Below are 11329 nucleotides of genomic sequence, written 5' to 3'. Positions count from 1 at the left end.
ATCGCCGGAGTAGCCGCTAGTTCTCATTGCTCCCTCTAGCTTGGCTCAGCGCACGCTCGCGCGAAAGAGAAGTCTTCCTCCTCTTGTTATTTGAGCGCCTTGATGATGATATTAGCGCAGGTAAAACCACATATAGCATAGCCAACTGTGCACATGCGGCGCTCTCTCCACTCCGTGCGTGCTCTGTTTTGATCGGAAACCGCTAGAGGACCACAACTGCGCGCTTCCTCTCTCTTTCGACAGTCGTCAGTCAGTGCGCTTCGATACTAATTACATCACGAAGAAGACAAGGCGGCGGAGCGGCGAGCACGCAAGCAGCGCGGGTTCGCCACCAAGACCCTGCGGTGAGAGCTCGCGAAGCCGCAGAGAGACGTCAGCGTCGTGCGGACCCCGAGATAGCAGAACGGAAGCGATGGCAAGAGAACCTCGAAAAGGTACGGGCGCGGGATGCAGCGGCCAAGTGCCGAAAGTGGTCGCTACCTGAATTTGGTGGCGCCGACGCGCGCTTCAAGCGCGATTTCCTCGACCGCACTTTAGGCCACAGCTGCAAGGTCTGCGAACGTTTGTGCTTCGACAACAACCTGTCCACAATCGCTACTATAACAACGTGTCAGGTCTTTAAAAGACAGTAGAGGAATTGTGCGGAGCATTCACGGTTTACCCGATTATCTCCGAGCAAGCTTCAAGCAAGCTTCTCTAACATCATTCGCCTCGTGTATTGCTGGAAATATTTTTATTGCAAAAGCAATTATATGGACAGTCTCGGCTGGATTTTGCCGTCGCCGTCGCCATGCACCGTATATATATATATATATATATATATATATATATATATATATATATATATATATATATATATATATATATATATGTCCCAAAGAAAGTTAATTCAGAAAAATGTTTCCGAAGCGCAGAATCGAACCAGCGACCTCTCGTTCCGCACTACGCTAGAAAGCGCAGAACCTTCAGGTACCTAACGGCGAGCGTTATATACACACCCTTTACCGCTGGCAGGACTCAGAGACGGCAGGCGCTTATAAACGTTTCTTCATTACCAGCGAGATGGCGCGAGGCGCGCGACGGGCGGATTTAAAAGTCGTCGGCAAGCTCGCTCGCTTCTTCTTATATTTGCACAGGGAGAACCTTGCCCTTCTGCTGTCTGCTCGCGCGGTTTTCTCGTGGTGAGGGGAAGAGGGATGTTTCGAGCTTTCACCGTGATGTTCGCGCTCATGTTACAGAGCGTACGAAAGTCACTCGAGCTCAAGGGACGCCGCTAAACGAACAAACAGAAGATGAGCGCGAACTATCAAGTGTCACAGCTCGACACTTTAAGCACGCTAGTTTCCTTCGCTGCTTCGGCCGCCTTTGCAACAGGAGCGCTGTTCAAACTGAGAGTATCCATTAGCGAGCCTCACGTCGTATAGCATTATTTTCTTGATATCGCGTTCATTCCTTCGCCCTTGCGGCGAAACTGCGACTTTTTAGGGGCGAAGCTCCTTATGCCGTGGGTCTGTCCATCCTATGTTCGTAGAGTTGTAGTAGCCACCTCTAGGTCGTGATAAGCGCGCGTTCTGGTATGCAGTAGAAGAAGAAGACGACGTTGACGAGTGAGACTCTCGTGCGTGTTCGCCTGTGTGACATTATTTCTTCTTTACTGCGCGCGTTCCGCTATGCAGTAGAAGAAGAAGACGACATTGACGTGTGACACTCTCGTTGCGTGTTGGCCTGTGTGGCGTTCTTTCTTCTTTGCTACGTCTCGTGTTTTCAACGACACCCGAAGACAACATTCCAGAAGTAACGCGCCATGAGGCTCCCTCTTGGCACGCTTTCTCTTTAGCTCGGAGTCGCCAGATGGAAGACAAGGCTGCGGAACGGAGGGCACGGAAGGCGGCGGCAGCGCGCGCTCGCAGACAGAATCCTGAGGTGAGTGCCCGCGAGGCCGAAGCTTCACGTCGACGCCGCAAAGAAGATTCCGCCGTTCGAGCCCGCGAACCGAAGCTGCTCGACAAGCTGCAGGGCTGCGGCGAGAAGACCCCGCCGTTCAAGCCCTCGAGGCCGAAGCTGCTCGACAAGCTGCACGGCTGCGGCGCGAAGACCTCGCCGTTCGAGCCCGCGAGGCTGAAGCTGCTCGACAAGCTGCACGGCTGCGGCGCAAATCGGATCTTCAAAATGTGAAGGACCGTGAAGCGGCGAGAAAGCGCGCGTACCGGCAGGCAGAGCCCGAGGTTGTGCGAGCACGTGAAGTGGCTGCAAAACGCATCAGCCGGGCTCTGCCCGAAGGCGCCGACGCGCGCTTCCAGCGGGACTTCCTTGATAACAGTTTCGGCCATTGTTGCGGTGTGTGCAACAGATTGTGGTTCTCAAACAATCTAGTCTAAATATCTTCCATCAAGAAGGACCACGCTCGCGCTAATGCCATCGCCGTGCTGCAGCGCGAGTTCGCTTCGCCCCACTCATCATCATTCACCGCGTGGGTATGCTGTGATTTTTTCCCTTTATCTCACACCTTGCCTCTCGCCTTCAATTCCAAACAGCCCCACATTATGGTCGTAGTATTTGGGCCCTGGACCATGAGCGGGGCCGTTGGCAAGCTGAGGCTCTCAGAAACAACTCAAGGGGCGGTGGTCTGCAGCGCAACTTACGCTGTTCTTGAGCTAAACTCCATCTGGCGCTTCTGCAGGCTCACTCTCCCGATTCAGGAACAGTCCCGTGCGAAAGCGGGCAGCGTTTTAGTAGTAGTCTAGGCCTTGTCGCGGCGCCTGCTCGTAACAATCGAGAGCTTATTATAAGGTTTCGTGCTTCTTACGTAAGATAGCTATTATGCTTGGCGTAGTCGAAGGGACTTTCAAGGTAAACGCATAATCTGAGCAAAAAATTATCGAACAAACTCGCGTCACAGTTACCGCTGAAATGTAAGACCAGTATTTCGTCGTGCCTCTTAATTCGGCTCCATTGACACCCCGTCACCCTCGCCTCTAAGGTGTATAGCGATATTGGGAACAGCTTACTGCTTTCCGAAAGTCCAACAAATTGTGCTGTAAATCAATAGCAATTATCTTGGAAAACAAAAAAAATCATAGCATATCCACGGGGTGAATGATGATGAGTGGGGCGAAGCTACGGAGGGAATCATCTGTAAACCGTGAAACTTCCGTGAAATGCGCCCAGTACATAATATAAAGAGTGTGAAACATCGTGTATATATTAAACATCAAACTTTTATTGTACTGTTGGTTTACGTGGTCCCTTCATTATCACTTGTGATCGGTGAAATGCAAGGAAGAAGTCCGCTCCCGAGCGAAAGAGCGCCAAGAGCGACCGCATTCCCCGCTCGCCCTGTGCGAATTAAAGGCAAGGCTAGAGGGAAGACAGGACGCGCGTTCCACGACGCGAGGTCGGTAGCATGCCCAACGAAAGCCAACGGAACGCGATCGTGCAAGTGCTCCGGCTTCGCATCGCCTCATGGTTCCATTTAGCGTCCCAAAACCAAACATATTGCTCAAGGTGTGCCTTGCGTTTTTCGTAGAAATAATTTCTTTATCATGTACATTAAGACGAAAAGTTGAAAGCTCACTAGAGTGTATCGCCCGCAAAGTATGTCTTTTAGTGTGATTTAACTCTCATACGGCAGGGTCCTCGCGCCGTTGCCGGTCCACCTCGCCCGTTGACGATCGGGCGAGGTGGCTAAATACAACTACTACTACTACACTTTAAGAAAAACATCTGGCGTTCTTTCGTTCTGCTTTTACAAAACATGTGGCGTCTTTCGTTGGTTTATTTCATCAATCAACGGCGTTTTGAACAAAATTTTTATTGTTTAATCACGCACAGGAGAAATCTCACCAGGCACTACCTTGGAGGTAAACAATGGCTGCTAATGGCAATGAGAGACAGAAGAAGTCGGCTTTTAGCTAACACTTACACTTCTACTCCTACTAACGTTTCCTACTGGAACATGCCAATGGCTGCTAATGGGGAATGAGAGACAGAAGAATTCGGCTTTTAGTTAACGCGCACGCTGCGAATTTTTTATTGTTCAACAACGCACAGGAGAAATCTCCCACCGGCACCACCTTGGAGGTCAAAGCGTAAGACTTGTTACTCACTACTACGACCACGACGACTACGAGGGACGAACGGGTGCCGCCTTAAGGAGCTTCGCCCCTAAAAGCAGAAGGAAGGAAGATAAACCTTTATTGGGCAGGAGAGTTTCACTCCATTACAGGCCCTGGACCACGTCACGGCCATCACATTGTGTCTGTGCCCAGACCACGCAGGGCCAGGGCACTGGCACCCCGGTTCACACAGCGAATCTGCGTGTCCAGATCCTGCAACGCGTAGAGGGCTTCGCATTCCTCCCATGTTCTGATGGTGGCGCTGCCCCTGCTGGGGAGGGACGGCAGGGCAGCCAAAGAGAATGTGGTCTGAGCTGGCGGCCGACTCTCCACAGAGAGTACACACCGGAGAAATGGGGCGGAAGTGAGATATGACTTGAGGGATGCGAAGAGTTTAGCAAGACGGCTTACCAAAGACATGTAATAGAACGCATAGTATTTCAAATGAAACAATATACCTGTAATCTAGCTAGTATTGCTATATTACATTTTACCATCTAGCGCACCATACAAGGAAAGAGTGCAAACCGGCGAAAACAGCACCTGTCTTCTTCCGCTGTCACTTGGTGCTTGTCTTTTTTTCTGCGCTAAATGGTGAAAACGGCCGAATTGAAAAGGCGAACGGCCGAATTGCAAGAAGCCGACACCGCGGGGGCCGCATGGAAAAGCGGGCTGGAGGGTGGGGTAGTGCTTGCAGGCGAAGAATAAAAATTCTGCGAACTGAGAATAGTGTAGAAAATTCACTAGAAATACTGTTTATGTTTAGCACGCATGTCACAAGGTCGCAATTTACAATCGCAGGTTACAAGCAAAACGCAAAAATAGCTTCTTCAATGTGGCCTTTGGTGTTGAACGTTCTTAGCCAACTCGGAAATATCTACATCAAGGTTGCTCCCCAAGAGATGCAGTTTGTGGGAGCGCAAGTTTGATTTCCTGAACTTCATTCTCGAGAAAGTATGTTCACAGACATATGTACAGCCGAACACTGTTATCCCGGCTGCCGCTAGTCTCTCCAAACTCGAAAACATTGAGACAGCGTAAAACTCCACTATGTCTTACGCATCAAATGCCTGTTTCAGCTGATCGTCTATCTGCAGACCAGCCAGTTCGAACTGGTATATATTCCCGCAATAAAATCATTCTGAATGAAGATGATATTACTCGAAAGTTTCTGAAAATCAGACAACCTACTTCGAACTCCTCCTTTAAACCCTGTAATACTTGACACAGTTTTTCTGTGGGGAGCGGTGTGCTAGCATCTCCCGCAAAACTTTTACAGCAAGGGACGTGACAAAGGTTGTGCTCACAAGCCTGCTGTTGGAAAATGTTGAGTTTCAGCTCAAAAGCCTTAACGTCGTCGAGCATGCCGGGCAGGAGTTTTCCTTTTCTTTCGATGGAGGTCCTTACCTGAGCTATATTCCTTTTCACACATCAGGTGCAACGCTGTGGAGGCTAACGAGACGTGTTGTATTAGATGCATTCGCATTGAGAAATAGTTAAATGTTCTTAACGGCCAGAACATTTCTTTTTCGTTTTTACAGTGACCGGTATTCGTCAGGCTTGTTCTGGGCCTGAGAAAGAAACAAACGCCGTTTTACGTCTGCTGTTACGCAGCTGGATCGCTCAGAGCCTACATGGTCTCGTTTTTTGGTGTTTCATTTGCACACCGGTTGCGACCCGTCCCGCGCCGGCAACTGCTCGGCTCGTGCCAGCGTTTAAAACGACAAAAGCCGACCACAAGACGCGCAGAGTTATACATTTTGCTGACTGGATGACCAAACCTATTTCATAGCTTCGAGTGCGTTGCACCTGACGCGTGAATGGGAGTAAAGTATTTCCCGCGTTCTTCCCCTTCTTTGAACCTGTTCAAAGAAGTGATGTAAAGACGCTATTTGTCTAAGTGAGAAGATGGCGGACAATGCCAACTGGTAGCGATGTTTCTTGGTTCTTATCTGACCCCATCTGGTGTCACCTGTCATGTCAGCCTTCAGAGAAAAAGTGACAAGGGGAGGTCACTCTGACGACGTGCCAGAGGCCGCATAATACTGCCCAGCTAGCCGTATGCGAACCGCGGGCCGCAGGTTGATCGACCCTGCTCTACATGGTTCATAATTTTTTATACTTGGCGGCCACTTTCTGTAGCCACGTAGCCAACTCTGCAGAGTCTAAGCGCACACTTTTAGATGCGAAGTATCTTATGGCGGAGTTCAATCCGGTGGTGGTGGTGTGCGGCGTGACCACCCTTACTGCGCATGCCCTCTCCCATCCCCCTCTCGACTTCCCCGCACCCCTTTCACCCTCTCCACTTTCCCTCTCTCCTCCCCCTTTCCACTCTTCCTCTGAAACGCGGGCTAGACATGCCGAAATTATCTCCTGCGCAACGCCGCGATGAGCACCAGCGCATGCGCGTCCCCTCCCCCTCTCTCTCCTCTGCAACGCTGCCCCCCTCTCGCATGCCTGCCGACTGCGTTCCCCGCTCGCCCTGTGAGAATTACCGGCCAGGCTAGAGGGAAGACAAGACGCGCGTAGCGTTCCTCTTCGCGTTCCAGGACGCGAGGTAGGTAGCATGCCCAAAGAACGCCAACGGAACGCGATCGTGCAAGTGCACCGGCTACGCATCGCCTCATGGTCCCCTTTAGCGGGAAATGGTGTAATTTTATTTCAATACGCTGCTGCGTGTGGACGTAGACAATAAACTCTTGTTGATTACGAAGAAGAGGGTGCGCGCATGTTTGGGCGTGCTGTTATTTTATGCTTCACCTTTTGAGTGCACAAATGAACAAGGACAAAGTGGCCGCGTCGCTTTTCATCCTTGTTCGTTTCTGCGCTCAAAAAGTGAAAAATACGCATAATCACCATTCCTTTAAACAGCGAAGCTGTTCAGCAAATCTTTCCTTGTTCAACCTGTACCAAAAAATTCGGCAGATCCCACGCCATGTGGGTATGCGCTTTATGCAAAGCAGTTAGCGAGTGTTTTTATGTTGTGTTTTATGGGTTTGAGCCAAGTGTTACGAGGTGGATCGACGTGTTTTTGTAAGCGTGGTAGTTGCGTGCACATCGTGGGCTTGCCAGGCACGCCGACAACACTGGCGTTTTAAGGGTAACTTGTGGCGTGACGCACCGTTAGTACTCACGTGAGAGCACATACGTCAGTATTATCGAAACGAATGCACTTTTTGATGCAGTTGTGTGAATATCATGCGTAACTGTCATTATTGCACTCCTGTGGGGTGGACCATCGCTTCGATATAGGTTGCTGAATCATAAAAATTCAAATGTAAGGTTTACTAGAGTGCTATAAAAGTGGAGCCAACACTGGAACTACCGACGTTAACCTGATATGATGCCTGCATCGTACTGCTTTTTTATAAAATTAGATAGCCAGCACCCCATCTAAGATAGACGTTGCACCAATATACGCCTGCATAGGTTGCCTTTCCAAACCACTTTCTATACCTGTCATGGCTATGTGGTAGAATAACTGAATGCCACGCAGATTACTTGGGTTCACTTCCTCTGGGATCCCAATTCTTATTCTTTGCACGCGTCGGGTCAACGCTGCCGATGTCTATTTTTCTTAACACTCTGGCGTTTAAATTACAAATGTATGTTCTCGCTGTTCCTGGGTAGATATGAACTGTGGCGCATAGCCGTACATCGGGGCCTGTGGTAAACGGGTATGTGCCACACGTGTCTGGATGTAAGTGTTTGACGACATATGCGACAGAATTTTTACGTTATTCATTTCATGGCCCGACAGTCATATTCGTCAAATCATCTTACCCCCTATGCCAATTTTGGTCAACACAAAGTTCAGGAGTCGATGGTGAGGGCACCCATACGTAATCGACCAGATAGATAGATACGTACACTGTCAATTTTTATGAAAGGGAACACGCGAGCGTGTGGCCCGCGAGCTCCGGCGGTAGGGAGCCTTCATGTGTGCGCGCCCCCTCCGTTTTTTAGGGTGGTGACAAGTTCGATCATAGTTGCCTACCACGGGCTTTGGCGGCCGCTATACATGGCGGGCCGCCATGTTGGTTCTTAGCGGTCGCTAGTTTACATTGAAGGTAGCGTGGTTTTTTACAAGAATGGGGTGGTTTCTTTACGTAGCAAGTTCTGAAAGTGGGAGGGTTGTTCCCTGAGGTTATTCGCCATTTTCTGGAATAGAAAGACTGTGTTCGTTGACTCGAGTTCGTGTAATATACTTTGAAAACAGTTCGTTTCTCGCAGTGAACCCACCGCATCGGGCGAGTGGTGACGATTTTATAGGGGCCTATATTTGCGATGCGGCGAACCGTGATATGACGGTGAACGTAACTAAAAGTCTGCGCGGCATTCTTGTTCAAAGGTGTTCTGGTGCAGGGCAGGAGTCCATGATATATTTTATGATGGTGCCTGAGACCACGGGAAAGGCGGATGAAACAATCGCGTAGTTCACGATGTTCTCTCCACGCCAAATAACTTCGGCACCCTGTTTGTCACACCCTATATATTGCTTCTATGCGTAATAAAATTCCCTGCAGGAAGTTTACTTCTTGCGTGCAAATCTATACAATGGACTGCTTAGACCTTACAGGTATTTAGCACTGGCGAAAATGAGAGCACTCAGTCATATCGCACCTACCCCTTCCCCCCCCTCCCCTTTCAGCCAAGAAGCCAGTAAATTAGGCTTGACAGAAGACAAAGACACGGGAGCAACAAGGAACGTTTTAATAGTAATGATAACAACATAACAACAACTTTAGCGATTGAAACAAGCAGCAATGTGCACGAAGATAGATCAGAGCAAAGCAAAACATTACATAAAAAGAGGCACACAAAATTTGTAAAATGTCATATTGTGGTTTCAACTTCCCCCCCTTTTTAGCGAATTCGACATATGCCTTCACGTTATGATACGTAAGGTAAGTTGCTTGTTTCAGTGAATATTTATTTACATCGAAAAGCCAAGGTTGATTACACATAAAACATATAACAATTGGTGCGTGCACATTTCCTGCACAAGGACAGCTCATCAAAAAGAACAAATGAAGTCAGTTACACGAATGTTCATTTGCACAGTAACAGACAGATTCAACACAGTATGCTCACAGAAATGCGTTCTCTTCATAACCAGTAATTTTTAAATTGGATTGGAGCCTTTTAAAAAGCTGCTACTCAAGGTTCACTGCAGCACACGTCTTACTTGACTGACCATTCACCCTTTGTGCCTGTTTTTGCCGAAGATGAATCTTTAGCCTTGTCCTAACATACTTTTCCAGCAGCGACTTTTCTACCTGTGCACGATGGATTTCGCAGCTCTCCAGTCGCACAGTTACTGATCTGCGCAATGCACTCAAAATGCTCGCGAATGGGGTTTTTAGCGCCAAAATTCCGTCTTCGTCGGCAAAGGCCTTGAAGTGTTCTTCGCATTCAGTGAGCACTTCCATGACAGCTCGGCTAGGCTGAATGAGCTTTCCAGCGCCCTGAGCGTATTCTTTAAGCTTAACGAGAGTGCTGTATTTATCGTCATTTCCTACCAGTGCCGCTTTGCAGTCCTTGCACTCGTCAATGAATTTCAAGATGGACTTCAGTAGAAAACCTCCTACATATGCAAGAATGACACTTTCTACTGCAGTGGTTGCATACAGAAGAACGTTTTCAAGCTCTTCTGCTTCCTCGTTCTCCCCACTTTCTTGCGCAACTTGTGCCTTGATACTGGGGTCCAGGAGGTCAGCTAAGTGCAAGCTGTCATCCTCGTTATAGCTAGATGACGTTGGCGTGTGCAAGTATTGGCTGACACATATAATCTTTAGAGCACACTTCACATCATACGCACTTGGGATGGGCTTCTTGAGTCTTACAACAGAGAAAATATTTTCAAGACAGTCCTGTATCAGTCTACCTGTAAGCAGGTACCGGTAGCCACGTTCCTTCAGCAGTTCGTCGGACAGGCACAGCACAACTGTCGTTGATATCAAGAGACCGGCTTGGGAAGGTTTCCAGTGAGCAGTTTTGCCCATGTTGATACGGCAGAAAGTTGTACATGCCAGTTGAAGGATTTTAACTGCATCTTCATGTTTTGAGGGATCAAAATAGCTCAAAGCAACCACTGGGTGCCGTGATGACATGAGTGTGTACCATTTGCTCACTAATTCAAGGAACCAAGCTGTTGCCTCTGCTTCAGGCTTTAGCTTTCCTTGTTTGACCAGGTATCTGATAGCAGGAGGAGCTTCGCGAAACATTTGAACGGCGACATTCACCTTCATCTTAGTGAAGTGCCCACTGCCAATGTGGATGTCAGACAACTTGTTCGCAACCTTCAGGTCATCGTCAGAGTCAAATTCTAGGACTGCTTTAATGTGATCAACGCTGACAATTTCTCCAGGAAGCTCTTGCTCCTTAACGGTTTCTTGTCCTAGTGTAAATGTTTCTGAACGAAGCAGCTGGGCCCGAATGTTTTTCAAAACATGCGCTGGGTCAGCCATAAAAAACAACATCTGGTCTGCAAGGTGCGGGTGTGGTACAGAACACACGGTCTCTGATTGTCTGTTGCTGGAGAATCCCAGTAGGCGCCATACTGCCCGGTTAGCTGATCCCATGTCACTGGTTACCACAAGCACTCGCAACGAGATATTAAAGCAGAGCTCAATTAAATGAAATACAAGATCTTTCAGGAGTGCCCCGTCGACTGATCGCCCAGTGAAGTGGTAGGCTATGACCTGCTTCCACCTCGTGTTTAGCCCACCGATCATGAACATAAGGGCATGGTTGGCAACTTGCACATTTGACTGTGGCAGCGTGGTACCCCCGAAAAGGCAGTCTAGAGAGCGGTCGTGATCGAAACCCTGGCTGATTTCCATCTCATCCATGAATAACACGCAGTCCTTTTCTATGTCATTCATTGTCTCACTTTTGAGCTTTAAAACATATAGTACCTCATGAAGAATGCCTGGCAAAAAGCGGATGTTCTGAAGTCTTCTAATGAGGGTCCTGTTCGAAGGTAATGGATACGACAACGACCTCAGTAGTTCATATCCTGTTGTGCCACATGCATGTTTAATCTGAAGTGCTACTCTGATAGTCTTTTCAGACCATTTTGATCCTTTCGTAGTCTTTCTCGCCAGAGCAGCTGCTTGGTCATCGTTCAGAAAGCTTGCAGTAGTTAATTCGCGTATTTTTTTTTCAGCAGATGCCAGTTTTTTCCTCGTACTTTTGAGCTGTGATTTTGC

The 11329-nt window shown here is 48.6% G+C and overlaps 1 protein-coding gene across 1 annotated transcript; it reads right to left on the bottom strand.

Annotated features, from left to right (window-relative positions):
- Positions 1 to 9237: 9237 nt before the first annotated feature.
- LOC119405763 (uncharacterized) lies at positions 9238 to 11002 on the bottom strand. The gene has a single exon (XM_037672597.2). The coding sequence runs from the start codon at positions 11000 to 11002 to the stop codon at positions 9272 to 9274; it is 1731 nt and encodes a 576-aa protein (XP_037528525.2). The 3' UTR covers positions 9238 to 9271.
- Positions 11003 to 11329: the final 327 nt, after the last annotated feature.

The sequence above is a fragment of the Rhipicephalus sanguineus genome, chromosome 9 (assembly GCF_013339695.2).
Source record: "Rhipicephalus sanguineus isolate Rsan-2018 chromosome 9, BIME_Rsan_1.4, whole genome shotgun sequence".
NCBI classification, from domain to species: domain Eukaryota; kingdom Metazoa; phylum Arthropoda; class Arachnida; order Ixodida; family Ixodidae; genus Rhipicephalus; species Rhipicephalus sanguineus.
This window is presented reverse-complemented; position numbering and strand designations above follow the sequence as displayed.

Coding starts and splice junctions, on each gene's coding strand:
- LOC119405763 (XM_037672597.2), bottom strand. CDS start 11,002: ATGAATGACATAGAAAAGGACTGCGTGTTATTCATGGATGAGATGGAA.